The following is a 26,933-nucleotide window of genomic DNA, read 5'->3' as shown; positions in this document are numbered from 1 at the left end:
TGAACAAACTCCCCAGCGATGTGGCTGAAGAGACAATTTGGGAACATTCAAAAACAGACTGGATAGGATCCTTGATCACTTAGTTATTAATGGACACCAAACGAGCATGATGGGGCGAATGGGCTCCTCTCGATTGGACACTTTCTCATGTTCAAGTTAGAAATTCCTCTCAGAAATATTTTACTACATGTATACTTAAGAAAGATAAGGTCAAGTAAATAGCCAGGCCAGAAGGTAGTTTGACCCGTTTATTATTTTCCATGAGCATCTTGGAGACAATGACAAACAGTATGATTGTATGAGTGTCTGCTCCTTAATCCTTGTATTGACCCATGGACTCTGTCCTCTAATAATATTTTATGCTTAGCTGTTTTTTTTAGATAACAGAGTAATTACTTATTAATAGTAACCAGATCTTTGTTTTCTGTCTATAAGAAGCTCTGACTTTTAACATGGAAGCAGAGCAACTTTGGAATCGTCTTTATTCTCTGTTCCTCTCCACGCTGGCTGCGTGTAATAAAGGCATTGCAACGAACGCTCCAACCGGATTGAAGACTGAGTTTCTTCCACAGTTCTTATGAACCTGCATATCCCCTTAATAATAACACACCCAGTTATAGATCACACACAGAGCACTGAAACATGCAGACAAAGTGTCTTCAGATTATTTACAATCTAGTTCCTTGAGCTTCACTGTCCATATATGGATCACACACTAACATATTAGAAATGCATCCCATATATTTTATACATTACAATAAAGAGTCACACGTTCCTACCGTGCATTAACGTACATATTTGTCACGAGTGGGGAGTTACAACAATACTGTGTGCAGTGGAGTCAGATGGAAGTGAATTAATAAGGACTGAATGGCATTGTGTTGTACAGTATTGTGTTGTGTTGTGTTCTATGGTGTTGTATTGCATTGCTTTGTGTTGTCTTGTGTTGTGTTCTATGGTGTTGCGTTGTCTTGTGCTGTGTTGTCACGTATGCTACAGTGTCTCGCCGGGTCTCACTGTGAAGTTGCTGACCACCTGTTTGGGCTGAGCCTTGACCAGCAGCTCGTACTGACCGTGACGCCTCTTCAGCAGCTCCTCGCAGGTCAGCTCGAAGGTCACCTTGCTGTGGGCGGCCACAGTGACCGAAGTCTTGAACTCCTCCATCGTGCGGCCCACCGTGCTGAGACACACAGACACACAGGCAGAGAGACACACGGGCAGAGAGACACACAGACAGAGAGACACACAGACACACAGACACACAGACAGAGAGACATACAGGCACACCGGCAGAGAGACGCACAGACACACAGACAGAGAGACATACAGGCACACCGGCAGAGAGACGCACAATTAATGTTTTTTTTGTTTGTTTTTTTTATTCACAATTTCTTGCTGGGGCTGTTTTGGGTGGTACTGTTAAAAATACAAATACTCACTCTGTCTCTCTCTCTTTCAAATTCAAATTCAAGAAGAGCTTTATTGGCATGACAAGGTTACACCCGTTTTGTCAAAGCAAGTACAGGGGGCTCCACTTGCAAAACATAGACCAGTGCAGTGGGCAATAACACTGTATACATACAATACACACAAGTTTACAGGCCTTACATACATTAATATACATCGAACACAACATTTATAAAACAATTCGTCATGAATTGGTATTATATATGTATAAATAGTATACGGTGTCTTTTACAATGTCTCTCTCAGTTGGTGGCAGGTAAGCACATAGTCAGCAGCCAGCTCTGCTGTATGCTCATCCTCTCCTAACAGGATTTTTATTTTGCCTTCATCACTGAGCTCTTGGATCCTGTGACCTGGGCTGAGAGTTTCGGGAGGCGTGTGTCCCTGGCTGTGGAGTATTTGGTTCAGTGCAGCAGGAAGTGCGTCTCGTCCTCCACCTCCCCCTGCGCACACTGTCCACACAGTCTCTCCTCTCTGGGCTTCCAGGTCTGCCTGTGTCGCCCTGTTTCTATTTACAGGCTGTGGGCACTGAGTCTGTACTGGCTCAGGGTTTGTCTCTGTTTGGGGTCCTTCACTCTCACCAGGTACAGTGCCAGCCTGAAGTCCCTCTGTAGAGAGCGGTAACACTGCAGTTTGTGCTGCTGTTCAGTTTCTGTGTGCCAGCGCTCCAGGTATTGTGCTCTCATCTTCTTGGTGATGATGTTGATCCTGGTGCCTAAATACAAATACTCTCTGTCTCGTTGTCTCACCTGACCAGGCCGGCGGTCTCTCCGCGGGACATTGCCTTGTCGTACTGCTGTCTTGCCACCTTTCTCCTTCACCTCACCCACGTAGGTCTTGCCCCCCACCGTCCTGCCAACACACAGACAACACAGTACAGTACAGAACAGTATATTACAGTGCAGAGCAGTACAGTACAGTGCAGTGAAGTATAGTAAACTACAGTGTAGTGCAGTACAGTATAGTTAAGTACACTATAATACAGTACAGTATAGTATAGTACAGTGTTGTATACTATAGTATAGTATATTGTAGTATATTTGTGCATTACTTATTCTGATAAAAGAGCTTTAAATTCCTATCAGATTTTGGCGAATGTAGCCATCCAGGTACTTTTACAACACTACAAATTCATATACTGTGTCCAGTATGCATACTGCACACTACTGGAATGTTGGTATGTAGTGCGTGTAGTATTGTAGTATGTGGTTTCAAATACAGCCTCTGTGCGTGAGCGGGACGGGGACGGAGAGGCCCACATGCTGAAGTTGCTGATGAAGGCGTTCTTGGGCAGCTCCACTTCGAACAGCACCTCCCTGCTCTGGTCGGCGCAGTTGGCCACACGGCTGGTGATCACGGTGTGTGCGTAGCGGCTCGACACCCGAGAGTCGATATGGAAACTGTAGATATCGACGTCACTGTTGCTGCTCTGCTGGGGCGACACACACACATACACATGCACATGCACACACGCAGACACACGCATACATGCAGAGACACACACACACACACTAGGACAAAGTTCAACTCTGAGAGTACAGGTCTCTCACTTTCACCCACTGCACTTCCCAAACTCATTTATATATGTATTTAATTCATTAATTCATTGATTTATTTATTTATTTGATTGTTTGTCTTTGTTTTTCAGTTGTTTAAAGAAACACCTCTTTCTCTGCCTCTCCCTCTCTCTCGTGTATTCAAATTCTTTTGGCACGACAACATCTAAAATCACCTGTTGTGTCCAAGCAGCAAAACAGCGGCGATAACAACAGCAGCAACAGACACATTCAATCACAGAGATAATGTCTCTATATTCATCTCTCTCTCACTCCATCACCCTCTCTCTCTCTTTCAGTCTCCCTCTGTCCATTTCTGTCTCCGTATCTGTCTTTCACCCTCTCATCTCCCTCTGACTCTGTCTCAGTCAGTGTCCTGTCTCCCCATCTCCCCGACTCTCACCCCACATCTGCCTCCACTCCCTTACCTGCCCTGTGTCCCTCTTCCACGGTGCAGAGGGACCCGGGGCCACAGGGGCCCAGATGAGCATCAGCACACAGAGCGTGGCACACAGCATGGCAGACATGGATAGGCAGTGAGAGTCGCAGTGTCCTCTGTGGGGTACAGTGCTGCGATTTTAGAAGTTGATTTATGCATATAACATGGGATGTTTGCTATAAAAGTACACACACACACACACACTCACAAAGTTCTGCGAATCACTGACAGCCTGTCCCCCAAAAGAGGAAACTCATCACACAGTGTTTTTGTGGGGACCGGGGGCGTGGGGGGAGAGAGGGACAGGGAGGAAAAAGAAGCCCCTCTGTGGCGTTGGGCTGTCATTTATAGTAAGTGGACGCCCACCACCCACTGCTGCTGATCTGCCAGCTGACCCCTGACCCCTGACCCCACAGGGGGAGCTCTGCGCGTCAGAGCGCCCTCATAAAAATCACAGCGCTTAACATAGCGTAACAAATTACTTTACATCAATACATATAAGCATCATAGCCCACATGCACTGGGGCATCCACAGGAACAGCGGCCGAGTGAAGTGCAGGCTGGGAGAGGCCGGGGGCTGCCGATACACCGGGCAGGGCTGGGGAGGGAACCACCACAGACACAGGTCCGAGGTCAGCTCCAGTTTCCCAGACCTGCTCCTAGTGCACAGGGCCCTGGAGACCCACTGCAGCTGCTCAGCGGGCAGAGTCTGCTTCCAGCCCTCAGGAAGCTGCAGAGACACAGGACACTGCGGATACTGCCCACAGATTTAACACACACACACACACACCATTCTTACCCCACCAATCTGTCACTCCCCTATATCACAGTGTGTCACTCCCCTATATCACAGTGTGTCACTCCCCTATATCACAGTGTGTCACTCCCCTATATCACAGTGTGTCACTCCCCTATATCACAGTGTGCCACTCCCCTATATCACAGTGTGTCACTCCCCTATATCACAGTGTGTCACTCCCCTATATCACAGTGTGTCACTCCCCTATATCACAGTGTGTCACTCCCCTATATCACAGTGTGTCACTCCCCTATATCACAGTGTGCCACTCCCCTATATCACAGTGTGTCACTCCCCTATATCACAGTGTGTCACTCCCCTATATCACAGTGTGTCACTCCCCTATATCGTGTCACTCCCCTATATCGTGTCACTCCCCTATATCACAGTGTGTCACTCCCCTATATCGTGTCACTCCCCTATATCACAGTGTGTCACTCCCCTATATCGTGTCACTCCCCTATATCACAGTGTGTCACTCCCCTATATCGTGTCACTCCCCTATATCACAGCGTGTCACTCCCCTATATCACAGTGTGTCACTCCCGTATATCGTGTCACTCCCCTATATCACAGTGTGTCACTCCCGTATATCGTGTCACTCCCCTATATCACAGTGTGTCACTCCCCTATATCGTGTCACTCCCCTATATCACAGTGTGTCACTCCCCTATACCGTGTCACTCCCCTATATCACAGTGTGTCACTCCCCTATATCGTGTCACTCCCCTATATCACAGTGTGTCACTCCCCTATATCACAGTGTGTCACTCCCGTATATCGTGTCACTCCCCTATATCACAGTGTGTCACTCCCCTATATCGTGTCACTCCCCTATATCACAGTGTGTCACTCCCCTATATCGTGTCACTCCCCTATATCACAGCGTGTCACTCCCCTATATCACAGTGTGTCACTCCCCTATATCACAGTGTGTCACTCCCCTATATCACAGTGTGTCACTCCCGTATATCGTGTCACTCCCCTATATCACAGTGTGTCACTCCCCTATATCGTGTCACTCCCCTATATCACAGTGTGTCACTCCCCTATATCGTGTCACTCCCCTATATCACAGTGTGTCACTCCCCTATATCGTGTCACTCCCCTATATCACAGTGTGTCACTCCCCTATATCGTGTCACTCCCCTATATCACAGTGTCACTCCCCTATATCGTGTCACTCCCCTATATCGTGTCACTCCCCTATATCACAGTGTGTCACTCCCCTATATCGTGTCACTCCCCTATATCACAGTGTCACTCCCCTATATCGTGTCACTCCCCTATATCGTGTCACTCCCCTATATCACAGTGTGTCACTCCCCTATATCGTGTCACTCCCCTATATCACAGCGACGTCCATCTTAAGCCAACAAAATACAACAAAGTTAGTAGCAAACGGCAAAAACACTGTCTTGAACCTGAAATGAAGGACATGTTCTCGTGTATTAAAACAGGGAGACGGTTGTAACTGCCGTGTGGAGACGTACGGGGGGACACGTCCCGCACGGCCGGCAGCAGCTTGACGTCGGGGGGCGTCGTGGCAGGGGGCCGGGGTGCTCCTTCCCGGACAGCACTGCAGGAAAGAGGCTGAGGCTGTAGCCGGGTCGTGGGGTCATGGCAGCGTGACTGCTGCCTAATGAACTACACTTATTGCTAATTGCTCAGATCCTACACATCCACAATATTAAAGACTGCAATCTTTAATTCGTAAATGAATTTTTCAATTCGTAAATGTATTTCGCTGTTTGCCAGGTGATCTGTCAATTTAATTTGGCAGACGCACTTCCGTTCAGTGCTTGTCAATCACTAACCCCGCCCCTTCGGGTGATTGACAACCTTTAGAAAGAAGTGCGTCAATAACAGCGAAATAAACGAATTAACTAATTTATGAATTGATCAATTATTTTACGAATTGATTAATGTGTGCATTAAATATGACCCTGATAATGCTGCATAACTACTACTAGTGCTAGGCCGGTGTGGTGACATATTTGGCATCCCCTGACGGATTGCGCATGCGCAGTCGAAGGAGCATTGTACATTACTTTTCGGCCAACTGTGCATGCTGTGTTACATTAAAAAGGTAGATTGTTTGCATCCACTTACAGGCAGTTTAAATATAAATCATTCACATTTTGCCAATTGAAAATAAAGAAGCTACTTACATTTTGATATGAATTGGTAATGGTTACTTATTTCGTATTCCTTATTTTTCTAGAAATGTATATTACTTTTCAATTTCTTGTTATTTTATTTCTTGTTATGGTTTTCACATTTTATTTTTTGGGAAACATAAAAAGACTTGGAAAGGACCACAATAAGAAAATAGCGACCTCTGTGAATCTGTCAACATGGGGATGTAACAATTTGTCCCTGTTTTACAATAAATTAGTAATGGACATTTATTTCGTATTCCTGTTTTTAGTTTTCCAACACAATAAGTAATGCTTCCTTATTTCTTATTTATGAACCACGGTTTCCAAAAAATAAGTATTGGGCTTATTCCTTATTTCTGATTTTTCGAAAAATAAGTAATGGTTACTTATATTTACGTTTCTTGTTGGTACTTTTTCTGGATTATTGGAACCAGGACACAGAAATAAGGTTTGATTACTTATTTTTTAGCAAACTTGTACTTTGTATAGTATTGCCTATTGCTATTTTATTGATGAAAACAAGTAATGAGAACTGTTCCCTACTTATGATGGATGTACTGAGTTATAAACTAAAGTGCGGGGCAGGACAATCCCAATCACGCTTCACTCCTGGTCCAAGCACAACCAACGAGACGCACACAATCAGAGATTTTATTTTTTTATTATAAATGCAATGCAAACCAATACAGAGTAACAGTTATAAAAAGCACCAGGGGTCTATGACACAACAGAGTGCACATCACAGACAAACCTTGAAAAACACACCAGCACAGCATCAGACACAACACACGACAAGATCCTCATCCCGACCTTCATTCCCATTCATGCTTTATCCCATTTATCCCATTTTATTTAATTAAAAAAACAGGCAAACAGAAAAAGTAACCAACAAGAAACTTAATAAATAACCATTACTTATATTTCGAAGACCTGAAACAGAAATAAGTTATAGCCTGAGTAACTGAGTAACTATAGCCTGAGTAACCATTACTTATTTTTTGGAAACTGAAAACAAGAATATGAAATAAGTATCCATTACTTACATACTGAGTAACAGTGACGAATATAAACATAATTAATCATTACTTACTAAAAATAAAGAATACGGAATAAGGAATTAACTTCACAGAGGTGTGTTACCTTTCATGCCTTCTGCGCGGGTTAACGGGTTACATACATGACTAATCTGTATAAATCGTGCCATGTATGATGAAGGGCTGGGGGCAGCAGTGTGCAATGGTGAAGGAGGAGGGGAGGCAGGGGGATCGGGGTGAGACTGGGCTGCTGAGCTGGGGGGCTGAGGGGTCGGCGGCGAAGTATGGGGCCGAGGGTGTATAGGAGTGGAAGAAAGAGCAATGACTGATGTATTGTTACCCTGCAGAAGGGAGTCTCCCTGTCCCTGTCCAGGGGGTGTTGACCGGCCTGGGTGGAGGAGCTCCTCGCACCTGAGACCCCGCCACCGCGTCCACCGCCACACCGCCCTCTGGCGGCGAGCGGAGGTACAGCAGGTTAGAGCCTACACCGCCGGGAGGAAGTGACGTAGGCGTCCCGGGAGCGGGGCCGGGGTCAGCCGTGTCTATAAATAGCGGCGGAAGCAGTTGGGATGGCCTTTCAGTACACACGTGTGGAGAGGTATGGACCCGCACACACCGCGCTGCACACACACACCGAGAGGCAGGGGCCCGGCCTCAGTGCGCACTGTGCCGCGTCTGCGCTGCTCTCTCCGGCTGTTGATTAATAGTGTTAATGTTGTGACCGCAGTGCCGGTACCGGTGCGATGGCGGACTACCTGATCAGCGGCGGCACCGGATACGTGCCGGACGACGGACTGAGCGGCCAGCAGCTGTTCAACGGCGGGGACGGGCTGACGTACAAGTACCGTGACACGCACTGCTGTTGTGGTGGTGGTTGTTGTTGCTGTTGTTGTTATTGTTGTTGTGGTTGTTGCGGTTGTTGCTGTGGTTGTTGTTGTTACTGTTGTTGCGGTTGTGGTTGTTGTTGCTGTTGTTGTTATTGCGGTTGTTGCGGTTGTTACTGTTGTGGCGGCGGCGCTGGCCGTGCTGTCACTGGCCGCAGTAGTAAGGCTGTGCTGTCTACGGCGCACGTCTCTGCGCATGTCTCTGCTGCCGCCGTGTCGTCATGATCGTGTAGCAGCAGCAGGTGTCTGTGTGTTACTAGTTATTATTGATGCACTGTGTTTTTACTATCACTACTGTAGTAACTGCAGTACTCATTGTGTTGCAGTGACTTTCTGATCCTGCCAGGGTACATCGACTTCACCGCCGACCAAGTGGTGAGTGTCGGAGTGATGAATATTTATTTTAATGTTGTAATTTGGTTAATTCATTAATTAGGCAGTTACTGCTGTGCTAATGCATGCCGTCCACTAGCTTGGGGCAGTGTGTCTGTCTGTCTGTCTGTCCCGAGTGCGTGGGTCTGTATTTATAGTGCGGGATCATATTGCCAGTGAGTGAGTGTGTATTAATATCCCTGCGCTGTGTCTCTGGGCACATGTCCACTCTGTCCAGTGCAGTGTGTCTGTACAATACAGACTGTGTGCCCGCATAATGCCCTGCTGTGTTACTCCTCTGGGCTGTGTATACCTGTGTCATGTACGGTACACTGTGTATTGTGTCAACATGCTCTGTGTATGTTTATGGCAGGTGATGTGCTGTGCTGTGTGACCAGCCAGCCCTGTGTGTGTGTGAGAGTGGCTGTCTGTCCCTGACGGCCCTGAGTGTGTAAGTGTGAGTGTCTGTCCTAACAGCCCTGTGAGTGTGTGTCCTGACAGCTGTGTGTGTTGGTGCAGGACCTGACCTCGGCTCTGACCAGGCAGATCACCCTGAAGACTCCTCTGGTGTCGTCGCCCATGGATACGGTCACGGAGTCTGGAATGGCCATTGCCATGGCAGTAAGTGTGGAGGGGGCAGGGCCAGTGAGTGCACGTGTGTGAGCACGCCTGTGTGCGCGTCTCTGAGTGTGTGCCAGTGTTGTTGAGATTTAATTTGGTTAAGAATCTCCTCCCTCTCTTTCAGCTCACGGGTGGGATCGGGTTTATTCATCACAACTGTACCCCCGAGTTTCAGGCCAACGAGGTTCGCAAGGTCAAGGTAAGAGGAGCCATTTCTCTTCCTCTCCCTCTCTCCTCTCATGTATAACTTTTTTTTCTCTCCCTCACTTTCTCGCTCTCTCTCTGTGCTGCGTACCGTAGCTGCTGCTCCCGTGTCAGTGAAAGAGCCCTGCCTAATAGAAAGAGTTGCACTCCCTCTCTCCCTCCCTCCCTCCGTAGCGGTACGAGCAGGGCTTCATCACGGACCCCGTGGTGATGAGCCCGCAGGAGCGTGTGCGTGACGTGTTTGAGGCCAAGGCGCGCCACGGCTTCTGTGGCATCCCCATCACGGACAGCGGGCAGATGGGTGGGCGGCTCGTGGGCATCATCTCCTCCCGCGACATCGACTTCCTGAAAGAGGAGGAGCACGACCTGCTGCTCAGCGAGGTGGGTGGGCCTGGGGGGCCGGGCCGTGATCCGGGGTGTGGCCTGGGGCTCGGGTTTGCAGGGGGGGAAAGCAAAGGAAAAATATATGCGCTCTCCCTCTCTTTCCCTCTCTCTCTCAGGTGATGACGAAGCTGGAGGACCTGGTTGTGGCCCCCGCTGGAGTCACTCTGAAGGAAGCCAATGAGATTCTACAGAGGAGCAAGAAGGGTGAGAGAGAGAGAGCGATGGAGGGAGGGAGGGAGAAACCCAGAAGAGGGGTGGAGGAAGGAGATACGCTATTGTCCTCCCACCACAGCCTGATAATATTCTCTTCCTTTTTGACACTGCTGCCTCCTGTCTCTTACCCTACCACCCCCTTCACCATCCTCCTCTCCCTCTCTCTTCCCTCCCTCCTATCCCATCTCCTTTCTCCTCTGTGTCACTCAATCTCTCTCTCTCTGTCTCAGGAAAGCTGCCCATTGTGAACGGCGAGGGCTGCCTGGTGTCCATCATCGCCCGGACTGACCTGAAGAAGAATCGGGACTTCCCCCTGGCCTCCAAGGACCCGCGCAAGCAGCTGCTGTGTGGCGCGGCCATTGGTACGCACCGGGACGATCGCTACCGGCTGGACCTGCTCGCTCAGGCCGGCGTGGATGTGGTGGTGCTGGTGAGAGAGGGGGAGGAGAGTGGAGAGGGAGGGAGGGAGGGAGGGAGGGGGACGAACGATCGAACGAACGAACAAGTCTTGCCTGGTCTTGATCTGTCTAGTTTCTCATTTTATTTTATTTTTTATCTATCTCTTCCACTCTCTCTCTCCCCCGCCCCACAGGACTCCTCTCAGGGTAACTCCATCTTCCAGATTGAGATGATCAGACACGTCAAGGAGAAGCACCCTCAGGTGCAGGTCATCGGGGGCAACGGTCAGTGACGAATGCCCCCTCCCTGTGTCTTCCTCCCTTCCTCCCTGTGTCTTCCTCCCTTCCTCCCTCTCCTCATGCATCGCTTCTCTCTGTCGCCCCCCAGTGGTGACGGCAGCGCAGGCGAAGAACCTGATCGACGCCGGGGCGGATGCTCTGCGTGTGGGCATGGGCAGTGGCTCCATCTGCATCACACAGGAAGGTGAGTGTGCACCCATCAGAGGCCATCCCCTCTCACACTCTACCAGTCGGGGCCCTCCCTTTTCACTGAACACCAATCGGGGCCCTCCCTTTTCTCTCTCAATCAATCAAGACCCCTCTATCTCTACCAGGCCCTCACTCTGGCATTACCCACTCCCCCCCAACAGTCAGCCTCAACCAACCAATTACATTCCTGTGTGTCAGTGTTTACCTGAGTTGACCAATCAGAACTTGTCAGCCCTGCGGTGTCTGAGGAAGAAGCGCCTTTCCGCTCGCTCTCTCTCTTCTGTTTCCCTCCCTCTCGTACTCTCTCACTGCCTGCCTCTCTGTCTCTCTCTCTAGCGCCCCTGTCTGTCCCTCCTGACATAAAGCTCCACAGCCCCAAAACCCCGTCCACTGTAACAGGATACTCCAGTAAGTCCCTCCTCCTGTCGACCCCTGCGCAGGGCTCCCATTGGCTCGGCTCCCACACTGTGCCCGCCACTCACCCGGCCTGCTGCACTGATTGGTTGATGGCTCTGCCTTTTTGCCCTCCTCCCATAGTAGAAGTAGCTGGCCTGGGGTTTTGAGGTTATGGATGCTTGTCCCTCCCACTAACCTGTCAATCATTCGGCATGGCCCTCCCCACTAATGTGTCGTCATGAGTCACTTGTCAATCAGTACATGTCCCTCCCACTAACCTGTCAATCACTGTGACCTGTCAATCCCTCTTTGACCCACCCATCCAAATTGTCCATCACTCTATCACCTTGTCCAAGAACTGTCAATCACACTGCAGCTCCTCCCACTAACACGTCTGTCTCCGCTGGCTCCTCCCACTGCCTCTTTCCTACCCTGCCTGTCCTGCCCCCTTGGCTGTCTATCAAACCTCGTATTTCCTGGACAGCAGGGATGGGACGGGAGGGGACATCCAGCTGTCTCCCTGTCACATGACACTGCATGGAGAGCGGCACTGCAGATGGGGAGTGTGTGTGCTGGCGTGGAGCTATGTGTCAGTGTGTGTTGGTCAGTGTGTGTGTCTGTCAGTGTGTGTATCTGGTCTTCGTGCCTGCGTTAGCTCTAAGACTCCGCTCGTCTCCCTCCTCAGTGCTGGCGTGCGGGCGGCCCCAGGCCACGGCGGTGTACAAGGTGTCGGAGTATGCGCGGCGCTTCGGCGTGCCCGTGATCGCGGACGGCGGCATCCAGACTGTGGGCCACATCGCCAAGGCCCTGGCCCTGGGTGCCTCCACCGGTGGGTCTGCCAACACCGCGCCAACGCCACACTCACTCGGGCACAATTGCCACGCGTGTGAAAAACCCAAAAATCACACACACACAGTTTGAATAGGAAGGTGTTGAGTGGTACAATGTAGTGATTTCCCTCTCTCTCACAGTGATGATGGGCTCTCTCTTGGCCGCCACCTCCGAGGCTCCAGGCGAGTATTTCTTCTCCGACGGGATCCGTCTGAAGAAGTACCGAGGCATGGGCTCGCTGGACGCCATGGACAAGAACCTGGGCTCGCAGACCCGCTACTTCAGGTACCGCCCGTCCCTCGGGCCTCCCGCTCTCTCTCTCTCTCCCCCTCGCTCCCCCTCATCAGTGTATTGCTTGTCCGCTGTGCCGCCACTCTGACTCTGCCCTCTCTGTCAGTGAGTGTGATAAGATCAAGGTGGCCCAGGGCGTGTCGGGGGCCGTGCAGGACAAGGGGTCGATACACAAGTTCGTGCCGTACCTGCTGGCCGGCGTCCAGCACTCCTGTCAGGACATCGGGGCCAAGAGCCTCACACAGCTCAGGTCAGTAACGGGACACAGGGGGACAAACAAACACACACACAGCCTGACTGTCAGACACACTCACACACATACGCCCTGACTGACTAACACACACTCACACACATACACTCTGACTGACTGACACAAGCTGTCAGACGGACTCAACCCAGGGCACTGACGGGTCCGTAGTCACAACTGCACGACCCGGGACAGACGGGCTCGCTACACGAAGACTCTTCCACAGAGCGGTGCATTGACCCCCTCTCCCCCCAGGGCGATGATGTACTCGGGGGACCTGAAGTTCGAGAAGAGGACGGCCTCGGCTCAGGTGGAGGGAGGCGTCCACAGCCTGCACAGGTCAGTCCCCCCCCAGCCTTTATTGTTATTATCTATAGGATTAAATGAAAACCTGCAGTAATATTAACTCATCTCTCTCTCCCTCCCTCAGCTACGAAAAGCGACTGTTCTAAATCTCTGTCCACGTCTTGGGAGGGGGATTAGACTGTGTGTGCGTGCATGTGTGTACGTTGGGGGGTGGGGGGGTATATTTGCACAATTACCCCCCCCCCGCTCCCTCAATTGCCAAACACTACTCCCTCTCCCTCCTCCTGCTGCCGCCATTTCCTGTTTCCAGTCCAGTCTTCCCAGGACCTCCCAGTCCAGCCGTCACCAAGAGACAGAGAGAGAGGGAGGGGGTGATGGTTAAAATAAAATGGTGTTTTTGCAGTGCGTGTGTTTGGTGTGCGTGTCCCACAGGGAGGCGTGTGCGTGTCCGAGTGGCAGCGCAACCAAGTCCAGCCTTGAATTCCTAACTGACGTAAAAAAAAAAAAAAAAGTGAAAGAGAAGTAGAGATTTAAGTGACAATAAAACACTCGCTGTATTTTCAGTCAGCTCCTGTGCCGTGTCTTCATTCCTCCCCGTCTTCTGTATTCGTGTCGCAGAGTCTGTCTGTTGAGCGAGAGGCTCCCAGTCACAGTTGTGTGGACGGGTGAGCAGCTCTCAGTCGACGGTACCTCAGCGGTAGACGCTTGTCTCTCAGTTTCCTCCTGTTCCAGATAGATTTGTCCTGCCGAGACATTAACTTGACAACCCAATGAAATCAGTGGCTGGTGACGCGAACCTCATGTGTTGGAGTGATCGTAGTTCTTCGGGATATTGTGACCAAACCCTCCTTAGCCCGCCTCTGATATCCAGTTTCCAACTTCACGGGCAGGAATCCTTCATCTCTTGCCGTTTTAGTTGCCCTAGGTACTATTGCTGGCAACCTTAGTTTATTTCTGATTATATCTGGAGTGTGCAGCTTAACTATTTATTCTCTCCAAGGTATGTACATCCAAAGTAACTATTATATTGTACAAAATAAAAATTAAAGTCCAGGGCCTAGGCAATATGTTCATTCTCACCGTTTCTCTTCCACCGAATAAAGAGGGAGGTGGAAGGTCCCATCTGCCCGGGTCTGCTTTTATGCGATTGATAAGTTTTGGGTAGTTCGCCCGAGTTCTGGAGTAGACGGGGTGATGGTAATGTCAGATATCCAAGACCAATTGAAGATAAATTCTCATTTAAGGGGCCGCTGACACGACATCATCGCTTCCAGTTTTGTTTCATTAACTTTACAGCCCGATATTTCTCTGACGTCTTTTAGACGCTTCATCATTACTGGGATGGATGTTGAAGGATCAGTAATGTACAGCATCATATCATCCGCGAACAGAGAGATCTTGTGTATTCCCCTCTACCAGCCCCAATTCCCCAAATGTTCTGATTGTCTGATATGTTCCACCAGCGGTTCAGTAATGATGGCAGATAATGGTGAAATCCTTGTCTAGCGGTGCTTTTCGAGTCCCGACACACAGCCATTTGCCCTCAACTAAACCTTGGATTGAAGTACAATACTTTGACCTGTTCCACACACTTGTAATAGTTCTGAAGTTGTATTTTCTTTACTTCTGTTACTAATATTGCTAATACTTATTACTACCACAACTGCAGCAAGACATGAAACACACACACACTGTTGTTGTCAAGCCAGACCAAGACCCGTACAGAAACACAAAGTCTTTAATTGCACACCGTACAGTACAGTGTCCAGAGCGCGGGACAGGGGCCTCACAGGGCCCCACTGACCGCTGCGCTGGAGTCCTGAGAGACGACCCCAGGAGAATGGACCTCTGCCCCTTGGTTTCTGGATTCAGGGAGGTAGGGTCTATCCCCCTCCCACCCCCTACAGTTCGGTACTGACAGTCTGCAGCTCGGGTGAGTGACACAATCGGCCAATCGCAGCAGGGGTGAGCATCACGATCAGCCAATTGCTGCTACTCTGCGTCCCACCCAGCGCTGGGGGGCGGGATCAGGCCGGCTGCCACCACTCGCCGCTCAGTGGACAGGATGTTAAAGGTTGCGCAGGCATTGGGCTGAGGAGGAAGAAAGAAAGATAAAATAAATACAAATCCATTGAAGCGGACAGTGAAATCCCAGGTGTATATTATGTGCACCCCCCACCCATTGTCCTTTATGACATCACAGTACAGTCTCGAGGCCCCCCTCACCGTGTCCTGCACCTCCACCGCGATCCCCTTCTTCCTCATGAACCTCAGAACCACCGGGTCCACCCTCTCGACCCGCGCGCCCGTGCCCAGAACCAGGATCTCTGAGGGGGAAGGTAGCGGGGGGGATTTTATTGATTTTTTTAATGCTTCCTATCGCCTGTTCCTCAGTCAGGAGAGAGTAGTGGACATCAGTCATGATAATAAACCTCATTTACATATGATTCTCAGAGAATGAATTGAGAGAAAGAGGGGTAGAATTAGGAAGGATAGAGAGGGCGGGGGGGTTAGGGAGAGGGGTGGACCGATAGCAGTCTGTCCGGTCATTCTTGCAGGTGCTGGACTGTCAGGTACAGGTGTGGTGATCTAGGTGCTTTATGTAGGTATAGAACGGTACAGCTGAGTTCAGTCTCACCTATCCTGGGTTCAAGGAGGTAAAACAGGGCCAGGCTGTCCTCTGTGATGTTCTTATAACTGCCCACCTGCAGGGGGAGGGAGAGAGAGAGGGTGAAACAGCACAGAGAGACAGGCACACAGACTGACAACAGACACACAGAGAGACAACAGACACACAGAGACACGCACAGACAGAGACGCAGACAATAGACGCACAGAGACACGCACAGACAACAGACGCACAGACAGAGACGCAGACAACAGACGCACAGACAACAGATGCACAGAGAGACAACAGACGCACAGAGAGAGATGCAGACACAGACAACAGACGCACAGAGAGAGAGTCGCACAGACAACAGGCGCACAGAGAGAGATGCAGACACACAGACAACAGACGCACAGAGAGAGACGCACAGACAACAGACGCACAGGGAGATGCAGACACACAGACAACAGACGTACAGAGAGACAACAGGCGCACAGAGAGAGACACACAGACAACAGACGCACAGAGAGAGACGCACAGACACAGACAACAGACGCACAGAGAGACGCAGACAACAGACGCACAGAGATGCACAGACACACAGACAACAGATGCACAGAGACGCACAGACAACAGATGCACAGAGAGACAAGACGCACAGAGAGAGATGCAGACACACAACAGACGCACAGAGAGAGAGACGCACAGAGAGAGAGACGCACAGAGACAACAGGCGCACAGAGAGAGATGCAGACACAGACAAGACACAGACACACAGACAACAGACGCACAGAGAGACAACAGACGCACAGAGAGAGACGCACAGACACACACAACAGACGCACAGAGAGACAACAGACGCACAGAGAGACGCACAGACAACAGACGCAGAGAGACGCACAGACAACAGACGCACAGAGAGATGCACAGACACACAGACAACAGATGCACAGAGAGAACAGACGCACAGAGAGAGACGCACAGACACAGACAACAGACGCACAGAGAGAGATGCACAGTCGCACAGACAACAGACGCAGAGACACGCAGACAACAGACGCAGAGAGAGATGCAGACACACAGACAACAGACGCACAGAGACAACAGACGCACAGAGAGAGACGCACAGACACAGACAACAGACGCACAGAGAGACAACAGACGCACAGAGAGACGCAGACAACAGACGCACAGAGATGCACAGACACACAGACAACAGATGCACAGACACGCACCGACAACAGATGCACAGAGAGACAAGACGCACAGAGAGAGATGCAGACACACAACAGACGCACAGAGAGAGAGACGCACAGAGAGAGAGACGCACAGAGACAACAGGCGCACAGAGAGAGATGCAGACACAGACAACAGACGCAGACACACAGACAACAGACGCACAGAGAGACAACAGACGCACAGAGAGAGACGCACAGACAACAGACGCAGAGAGACAACAGACGCACAGAGAGAGATGCAGACACACAACAGACGCAGACACACAGACAACAGACGCATAGAGAGACAACAGACGCACAGAGAGAGATGCACAGTCGCACAGACAACAGACGCACAGAGAGACGCACAGACGCACAGAGAGACGCACAGACAACAGACGCAGAGAGACGCACAGACAACAGACGCACAGTGACAACAGACGCACAGAGAGAGATGCAGACACACAGACAACAGACGCACAGAGACGCACAGACAACAGACGCACAAGACAACAGATGCACAGAGAGAGACGCACAGACACACAGACAACAGACGCACAGAGAGACAACAGATGCACAGAGAGACGCACAGACACACAGACAACAGACGCACAGAGACAACAGACGCACAGAGAGACGCACAGACAACAGACGCAGAGAGACGCACAGACAACAGACGCACAGAGAGACAACAGACGCACAGAGAGAGACGCACAGACACACAGACAAGACGCAGAGAGAGATGCAGACACACAGACAACAGAGACAACAGACGCACAGAGAGAGACGCACAGACAACAGACGCACAGAGAGATGCAGACACACAGACAACAGACGCACAGAGAGAGACGCACAGACACACAGACAACAGACGCACAGAGAGACAACAGACGCAGAGAGAGATGCACAGTCGCACAGACAACAGATGCACAGAGAGACGCAGACACACAGACAACAGATGCACAGAGAGACAACAGACGCACAGAGAGATGCAGACACACAGACAACAGACGCACAGAGACAACAGACGCAGAGAGAGATGCAGACACACGACAGACGCACAGAGAGAGACGCACAGAGAGAGACGCACAGACAACAGACGCAGAGAGACAACAGACGCACAGAGAGAGATGCAGACACACAGACAACAGACGCAGAGAGACGCACAGACAACAGATGCACAGAGAGACAACAGACACACAGACTGAGAACAGACACAGAGAGAGACAACAGACACACAGAGACTGAAAGAGTGACAACAGACACACAATACAGACACACAGATGTCCCCCCTAGCACTGACGTTCCATTGCAGGATGGCGGGGGGCAGCAAGGCGCAGGGGCCCAGCACTCGGTTCCCGTCCACAGTGAAGCCGCGGGGGCTGTAGCTCTGGATCAGAACCGACCCCCCCTCCTTCTGCATCACCGACACGGTGGTCCGCTGGTACATCTCATCATCGCCGGGGGTCAGGCGGTGCGAGCGGCACTGCGGGGGGCTGCTGGGGTGGAGGGGGACAAGGTCAAACCACATGAGCACTGGGGGGACAACAAGAAAACACCTTGAGGGAGAGGGGGTGAGTGAAGAGAATGAGATGGAGGGAGAAAGAGAAGGTGGGTGCGGAGAGAAAAACTGATAGGAGGGTAGGATAAAGGGGTGAATGGACAGGTTAGAGGGGGATGAGGCTTATACAGGCAGGTAGGGTTGGCCGTGCACCAGCTCCAGGACCCAGAGCCGGAGCGGAGCTGGACAGTTTTTGTTAGTTGTGCTCTGGAGCCGGAGCTGGAGCTGGCAGTGCTGGAGCTGAGGTCATGGAGCTGCTCCACTCTCTCCCCCTTCCATTACCCAGATATTAAGTCCAGTTTTCTTAAATTAACAAAATATGTAACTTCATAGGTATTGTTGTGTGTTGGGGGTTATAAATTAAGATCAGTTCTCATTCCAGCTATTAATACATAATACATTATTTTGTATTAATTGTAATTGTATGACACCTTCACTTTCTCACACCTCTCACTTTCAAGAAGTGATTCTATAATCTCAGGGCATCTCTCATAAACCACTTGCAAAAGAAGTAAAGTCAATTTTAACTCTAAAGTTTTAACTTTTTCCAAATTATTTTAATCCAACCAAATTCTTCATCTGCCTAAATCAGGGGTGGGGAACCTTTTTCCTATCCAGGGCCATTCGAGTGTTCACAAATGTATTCACGGGCCACAACCTTAATTAATACACCTGCATCAAAACATTAATACAGATGAAACTTACACTCTAATGCAAGAACAAATCACTTTTTTCTAAACGCGCACACTGCAGTCAAAACATAAACAACTATATAGCCTACAATAAGCAAAAAGCTCAAAAACAGCAAACAATAAGAGAATGAAACAAGTGTAAACGTAAATATTGGAATAATGCTCAAAAGCAATATTTCATAATTCAAAAATAACTATTGCATTTATCAAAACATAATTATACACTAAAGTAAACATTTTCAACACTGTGTAAACTCTGTTTTCAACATACAAAGCTACAGTGAATAAAATCAGTGTATTTCAATAAACTGTTGACTATATATTTAGCCTGCATACCTGACAGCTCGTACAGTCACACAGGACAGTCTCTGCTCTTTCCCTGCAGGAGCTCGTACTCACACTGCATTGTGACAGCCTCGCCAGGTGACACTTTTACTCCATGAATATACAGCATCCCAATAAATGCTCCTCCTCTGATGATGCCCCTGAATCAGTCGTGTTCACATACATGGCATGTCCAAAACGAGCTCTCTTCAGTCTCCGTTTTCAATCCGTGTTTACAACTGTAATGCTGTACAATGCATGTGTTTCTCACGCACATGAAAGACTGTAGACAGGTAGAGATCGCCACTGCAGCGCCAGACTGATTGTATTGTAAAGGGCAGGCAGGATTACGCGTTATATTTGAGTTATTATGTATTTAAATGACCGGTGAAAATAACCCGATTTTGGCTATTCTAGGTAAATGTATTTATAACTTATTTATTTTCATGTTTATGCAGTTAAAACGCTGTAGAGATGTGTATTACATAAGCTCTAGTGTTAAGTGTAGGTCACAGAAATTATTTTTTTCAAATGGACTCCAGGGCAAATTGTACACTGATAACATTTTTAATGACATATTCAATAGATTACAGTACTTAAAATAACCAGACATCTTCCAAAAATACTGGACAGGGGGTCAAAGTACATACACTACATGGCCAAAAGTATGTGGACACCTGCTCGTCAAACATCTCATTTCAAAATCATGGGCATTAATATGGAGTTGGTCCTCCCTTTGATGCAATTACATCTTCTGGGAAGGCTTTGCACTAGATGTTGGAACATTGTTGAGGAGATTTCAGCCACAAGAGCATCAGTGAGGTCAGGCACTAATGTTGGGCCATCAGCCCAGGATTACAGTCAGCTTTTCCATTCATCCCAAAGGTGGGATGGGGTTGCTGTGTGGCTTGATTTCACAGTGGCTCTCAAAAGTATTCAAGTAGTCCCCTCTTGGACTTTTCCACATGTCGTTGTGTTACAAAAATGAAATCAGAATCGATTAAATCAGGAGTTTTTGCCACTGATCAACACTGAACATGTCAAAGTGAAAAATATCTGAATTTTTTTCGAAATTAATTACAAAAACAAAACAGAAAATAATTGAATGCATAAGTAATCACCCCTTCAGTCAATATTTGGTAGAGTCACCTTTGGCAGCAATTACAGCCGTGAGTCTCTGTGTATAAGTCTCTACCAGCTGTGCACATCTGGACACAGCAATGTTTGTCCATTCATCTTTGCAAAATTGCTCGAGCTCCATCAAGTTGGATGGGGACTTTTGGTGAACAGCAATGTTCAACTCTTTCCACATATTCTCAATTGGATTGAGGTCCAGCTTTGACTGGGCTCAGTCTCCCACATGCCAGATACACTAATTAGAAGGGGTGTCCACATACTGTTGGCCATGTAGTGTACAAGTACCGCTAAAATCCTGGCCGGCTGGCAACCCTGATTGCCACAGACATCTTTACAGTTTTCTACTTTTTCATGTTTGAATGGTTAAACAGATGTTTGTCATTCATATTTTGTTTTTACGGTTATTTACATAAAGGAAGTAAAAAATAAATCATTATTTATAACGTTCGCATCCTAGTTTGCAATGTTTTTTGTGGCTCCGGAGCCGGGGTTGGTTAAAAGCAGCTGGAGCCGGAGCCGCTCCGGAGCTGGAGCTGAACCTCCGGAGCCACTCCGGAGCCACTCCGGAGCCACAGCCAGCAGACCCGGAGCCCTGCCAGCCCGACAGCAGGGGCTGAGTGACTGGACGCCACAGGGGCCGCGCAGGGACGCACTGTATTGTGCGGCCAGTTCTGACCTCAACAGAGCTGCTGCAGGACAGGCGATGACGCACACGGTGCCCCCAGCGGAGCGGACACGGCTCTCTGCGGCCACGGGGTCTGTGCGAGATATTCTTTCATACATATTTTCATATCCGCCATAAACACACAGGCGGTGCTCATCTATAGACTGACGCTGACCTGATGAAAGCGGGCGACGCCGCCGGTCCCAGCCGCAAACCCTGCACTGCTCCGCGGCACAGCACCCGTGCACAGCCCGCTACCGCCATGCCTCGCCCGGAACTGCAGCGCGACGGGGAAGAGGGGCGGGAGGGACGGCCTTTCTGTGACACACGCCGGGGATGAGGAGACGCTCGGCGGTGCTGCCACCTTGCGGAGAGAGTGCTGAACTGCACCAGTATGGCAAGCCAAATTATCATTTAGAGATATCTCTAAATGCATTTAAATATATCTATAAATGATTTAGAGATATCTGCAAACGATTTAGAGATATCTAAATAAGGTGCTTTTTAAAGATATCTCTAAATGATTTGCAGATATCTCTAAATGATTTGAAGATATCTCTAAATCACTTAAAGATATCTGCAAATCATTTAGAGATATCTTCAAATGACTTCCTGTATTTTGGCTGAGATTATGACTTCCTGTTTCCTTATTCAGTTACATAGAAATTAATGAACAAGTTAACAGGAAGTGATAATCTTGGGCTACATACAGGAAGTCATTTGAAGATACCTCTAAATGATTTGCAGATATCTTTAAATGATTTAAATATTTGAAGATATCTGGAATTATTTAGAGGTATCTCTAAATGATAATTGCCTGTGACGGCTGATATATAAGTGAGGTTTGGTAAGTGACTGTTAGAAGAGTGTGGTGTAATAAAATATCTCTACTTTTTAGCTTCTCAAAAATAAATATGTCTTCATCAGTATAATAACAGATATGCAATAATAAAAACATGCAAAACATTAATCAATTGGAAAAAATTTCAGTTTTTCTCAGGTTAAGACTAGAGCACAGTACAGTACAGCACAGTGCAGTATACTACCGGTACAGAACAGCAGAGCTGAAAAGGACGTTCATATTGTCAGTGTAGGATCTAAATCTGAATTAAGATGGAGGGGTACAGTGGTTGAGAGAGAGAGTGTGTGTGTGTGTGAGCGAGAGAGAGAGAGAGAGAGAGAGAGAGAGAGAGAGAGAGTGTGTGTGTGAGAGAGAGAGAGAGGGAGAGAGGAATATGAGCTCCTAAAAAACATTTGTTTTTATACATAAGCGGGTTTAATTTGTGATTTACAAATGAATATATAGCACTATAAACATACACAGAATACATGGAATAGAAATTCAGAAGAAAAAGTATTCAAAAAATAATAATTTTAAGAGAAACACAAAAAGAAGAAAGCAGAGAGACAGTTCAGGAAGAAAACTCCTTTCACCTATAGAGACAAATAATTAAACAAAAAAAATATATAAATAAAATAAATAAGCATTCTCAGTAGTTGACTCAGCCAATGAAAATGCAGAGCTCCGATCTGAATAGAGTGACAGTAGGAGAGAGCCCAACTGCACTGAGACTGATAGAAATCTATCGAACAGCAGTCTGACTGCAGAGCTGCCTTTTGAAATCCGATACCCTGAAGACATTCGCTCTGCACAGGCTAAGAAGGACTACAAACAAGCTGTGATGAGAGCATCTCCTGAGACCCTCATCCTAGACTACACCGGTAAAGGAGAAAACAGGGTCAAGAACAATCTGCTGTTCTACACCACCTTTCACAAAACCCTGTGCCAGACATACCCCAATAACAACAAGAGGGGCATTAGCAGAGGCAGACAGATCTCAGTGCTGGTAGAGAAAGACACAGACAGTGTGATGCTCACTTTTAATGTATACCACAACGGGACCATCATGGTGCAGGGCAGCGAGAGCAGCCTGGACCAATTCGCTCTCGGATTCCACACCTTAAAGCAGCAGACTGAGGCAGAGAAACAAGAGCCAGAGCCGGCCACCCTGCAGTCTGCCCCCAGCCACATGGAGCCAGACAGTGCCCCATCTCCCACAGACTGCCCCCCTGTCTCCCCAAAACTCTCCAGCAACATTAAAACACTAAAGGAATGCCTATCAGTGCTGGAGTTTGCGGAGTTCAGGGAGCAGACCCTGAGCACCCTGGCCCAGACCTCCTTGTGCGATCAGCTCTGGGATGAGATGCACAGACTAAAGATGCAGCAAAAGGCTGAGATCCATGAGCTGAGACCAGCAGTGAGAGACCTGGAGGAGCAGAGCCAAACTCTGAGGACGGAGCTGCGCAGAGCGAGGGAGGAGCTGACCAGGACACCCCAGCACAGCCAGCTGAGGAGCCTGCAGAGCCAGCTGGAGGAGCTAAGAGAGGAGCTACACAGCACTGGAGCACAGAGACTGCACTGCACTGACCCCACAACACCTCCAACCCCTGACGCACCCACTGACGCACCCACTGACCCACCCACACTCCCCACCACTCCTGACACCCCCACTATCACCAGACTTGCCACTAATACACAAACCCCTGAAACGCCACTCCCCCAAAACACACCCGATGGCCCCACCACTCCCGACGCAAACCCGGAGTGGCAGGTCAACGCAGAGGTGGTCATTCTGAGCGACTCCAATGGGAAGTTTCTGGATGAGAGGCGCCTCTTCCCTGGGCGAAAAGTGAAAAAGCTTTGGTGCTCGACAGCACAGAGAGCCCTGGAGCTGCTCTCCAAAAGGAGGCTGTGCCAGGCCAAACACATCCTCATCCACACCGGCACTAACGACCTGAGTGCCCGTAGGGGCGATGTGGCCTCAGCCCTGAGACAGGTGGCAACGAAAGCCACAGAGGAATTCCCAACTGCCAAAATCACCATCTCCACACTGCTGCCCCACACAGACGTGCCCCTGCACATCATCCAGGAGATCAACGCAGAAGTGTCCCGAAGATGTGCCCTCCTCCCCAACGTCCACCTGGCACACCACCGAGACATCCAGCCACATCACCTGTATGACTACGTCCACCTCAACAAGACGGGTGTGAGGATCTTCGCAAAGGTCCTCAAGGACACAACCCTGGGCCGAAACCCCACACACCCCCACTTCGAGACCAGGAGCAAACCCCCCAGCCCCCGGCCCCAGAGGGCCCGTCCAGCACAGCAGAGCGGACAGCCGGGGACCAGCACAGCCACACAGCTACGCAGCAGCGGCTTCCAGAGCCTGGAGGCCCGATGCCGCCCAGCTGGCCCAGATAAGGCAACTCCTCAGTGTCATCTGTACCACACTGCTGAGTTAACTGAGCCTCAACACACATATATATGTTTGTGGAGATAGAGAGTAAGAAAAAATGTGATTTAATTATTCTGATATTTTGATGCAAAGATAAAATCTGTGAGTGATAACGCTACCAATAATAATAATAGAATTCTATACATTATGTATATCCATATACACTCACCTAAAGGATTATTAGGAACACCTGTTCAATTTCTCATTAATGCAATTATCTAATCAACCAATCACATGGCAGTTGCTTCAATGCATTTAGGGGTGTGGTCCTGGTCAAGACAATCTCCTGAACTCCAAACTGAATGTCTGAATGGGAAAGAAAGGTGATTTAAGCAATTTTGAGCGTGGCATGGTTGTTGGTGCCAGACGGGCCGGTCTGAGTATTTCACAATCTGCTCAGTTACTGGGATTTTCACGCACAACCATTTCTAGGGTTTACAAAGAATGGTGTGAAAAGGGAAAAACATCCAGTATGCGGCAGTCCTGTGGGCGAAAATGCCTTGTTGATGCTAGAGGTCAGAGGAGAATGGGCCGACTGATTCAAGCTGATAGAAGAGCAACTTTGACTGAAATAACCACTCGTTACAACCGAGGTATGCAGCAAAGCATTTGTGAAGCCACAACACGTACAACCTTGAGGCGGATGGGCTACAACAGCAGAAGACCCCACCGGGTACCACTCATCTCCACTACAAATAGGAAAAAGAGGCCACAATTTGCACAAGCTCACCAAAAATGGACAGTTGAAGACTGGAAAAATGTTGCCTGGTCTGATGAGTCTCGATTTCTGTTGAGACATTCGGATGGTAGAGTCAGAATTTGGCGTAAACAGAATGAGAACATGGATCCATCATGCCTTGTTACCACTGTGCAGGCTGGTGGTGGTGGTGTAATGGTGTGGGGGATGTTTTCTTGGCACACTTTAGGCCCCTTCGTGCCAATTGGGCATCGTTTAAATGCCACAGCCTACCTGAGCATTGTTTCTGACCATGTCCATCTCTTTATGACCACCATGTACCCATCCTCTGATGGCTACTTCCAGCAGGATAATGCACCATGTCACAAAGGTCGACTCATTTGAAATTGGTTTCTTGAACATGACAATGAGTTCACTGTACTAAACTGGCCCCCACAGTCACCAGATCTCAACCCAATAGAGCATCTTTGGGATGTGGTGGAACGGGAGCTTCGTGCCCTGGATGTGCATCCCACAAATCTCCATCAACTGCAAGATGCTATCCTATCAATATGGGCCAACATTTCTAAAGAATGCTTTCAGCACCTTGTTGAATCAATGCCACGTAGAATTAAGGCAGTTCTGAAGGCGAAAGGGGGTCAAACACAGTATTAGTATGGTGTTCCTAATAATCCTGTAGGTGAGTGTATAACTATTAATAGTAATATAATATCAGTTGTAGACCACAAATTAAACTTTCTTATGTAGAAGAGACAAGTATAATAAAATATATTAACATGTCCTTTAAAATAAGCAGTTGGAAAATCCAGGGTTTGCACTCCTCAACTTTTGGAATGAAGAGCACAGACCCTGAACTGATCAACACTGTAAATAGTTCAGATGTTTTCATTCTTGTAGAGACTTGGTGCTGTGCAGATATGTCTACACACTGTCCCAATGGATACAGGGAGCTGATTGTGCCCTCCTATAAAAAACCCAAAGTCAGGTGTGGCAGGGCCTCGGGGGGGATTATCGTGTGGTACAGGGAGGAGCTCCGAGCAGCCCTATGCCCAGTACAGAGAGGAGACACACACCTGTGGATGAATATCAGAAAAGACACCCTACAAAATAACACAGATATATACCTATGTGCAATTTATATGCCACCCGCAGACTCCCCCTACTATAATGAGGAAGGCTTTCAAGAGCTTCAGAAAGAAATCTGCCACTTCCAGACCCTGGACTCTGTACTGCTGTGTGGCAATCTCAATGCCAGGACTGGCAGAGAGATGGACTACATCAATACAGAGGGAAACACACCTGTTCGGAGACTCCCCGCTGTGCCACACACACACCTCCACACTGAGACACAGCCACGACAGCGTGGTAAACAAGAGCAGGAAGCAGGTAGTGCGCCTATGTAAAAGCCTGGGTCTATATATCATCAATGGCAGGACCAGGGGGGACTCTCTGGGGAGATTCACATACTGCTCGGCTCTGGGCAGCAGTGTGGTGGACTACGCCATAACTGACCTGGACCCACAAGCCATCAATGCGTTTATAGTCAGACAACAATCTCCACTATCAGACCACAGCCAAATAACTCTACCTAAAAAATCAGAGCCAAACTTCCCACAAAACTGGTCTCCCTGCCCCCCAGTTACA

The 26,933-nt window shown here is 48.9% G+C and overlaps 3 protein-coding genes across 5 annotated transcripts; 1 reads left to right on the top strand and 2 right to left on the bottom strand.

Annotated features, from left to right (window-relative positions):
* Positions 1-1,535: 1,535 nt before the first annotated feature.
* LOC136746705 (uncharacterized) lies at positions 1,536-5,883 on the bottom strand. Its single transcript, XM_066699367.1, has 5 exons — positions 5,755-5,883; positions 3,978-4,192; positions 3,452-3,578; positions 2,727-2,896; positions 1,536-2,319 (listed from the first exon to the last, which is right to left on the bottom strand). The coding sequence occupies exons 1-5, from the start codon at positions 5,881-5,883 to the stop codon at positions 1,980-1,982; spliced, it is 981 nt and encodes a 326-aa protein (XP_066555464.1). The 3' UTR covers positions 1,536-1,979.
* A 2,090-nt stretch (positions 5,884-7,973) lies between these two features.
* Positions 7,974-13,660, top strand: impdh2 (IMP (inosine 5'-monophosphate) dehydrogenase 2). Of its 2 annotated transcripts, XM_066697589.1 has the most exons (16): positions 7,974-8,055; positions 8,185-8,298; positions 8,668-8,716; positions 9,233-9,334; positions 9,459-9,533; positions 9,713-9,919; positions 10,039-10,126; positions 10,366-10,565; positions 10,728-10,818; positions 10,922-11,017; positions 11,359-11,430; positions 12,104-12,247; positions 12,390-12,534; positions 12,647-12,790; positions 13,043-13,126; positions 13,218-13,660. In XM_066697589.1, exons 1-16 carry the CDS (start codon positions 8,027-8,029, stop codon positions 13,237-13,239), a joined length of 1,662 nt encoding a protein of 553 aa, XP_066553686.1. In that variant the 5' UTR covers positions 7,974-8,026; the 3' UTR covers positions 13,240-13,660. The 2 variants fall into 2 exon arrangements, with proteins under 2 accessions (XP_066553686.1, XP_066553687.1); XM_066697590.1 differs by lacking the exon at positions 11,359-11,430.
* A 1,153-nt stretch (positions 13,661-14,813) lies between these two features.
* On the bottom strand, positions 14,814-21,611 carry ndufaf3 (NADH:ubiquinone oxidoreductase complex assembly factor). Of its 2 annotated transcripts, none has more exons than XM_066697588.1 (5): positions 21,472-21,611; positions 18,222-18,414; positions 15,732-15,798; positions 15,320-15,420; positions 14,814-15,184 (listed from the first exon to the last, which is right to left on the bottom strand). In XM_066697588.1, exons 1-5 carry the CDS (start codon positions 21,558-21,560, stop codon positions 15,086-15,088), a joined length of 549 nt encoding a protein of 182 aa, XP_066553685.1. In that variant the 5' UTR covers positions 21,561-21,611; the 3' UTR covers positions 14,814-15,085. The 2 variants fall into 2 exon arrangements, with proteins under 2 accessions (XP_066553685.1, XP_066553684.1); XM_066697587.1 differs by having other exon boundaries at positions 18,222-18,417; positions 21,472-21,597.
* Positions 21,612-26,933: the final 5,322 nt, after the last annotated feature.

This window comes from Amia ocellicauda, chromosome 3 (assembly GCF_036373705.1).
Source record: "Amia ocellicauda isolate fAmiCal2 chromosome 3, fAmiCal2.hap1, whole genome shotgun sequence".
In the NCBI taxonomy this organism is placed as follows: domain Eukaryota; kingdom Metazoa; phylum Chordata; class Actinopteri; order Amiiformes; family Amiidae; genus Amia; species Amia ocellicauda.
The sequence above is the reverse complement of the archived record's forward strand: the minus strand, read 5'-3'. Positions and strand labels throughout refer to the sequence as shown.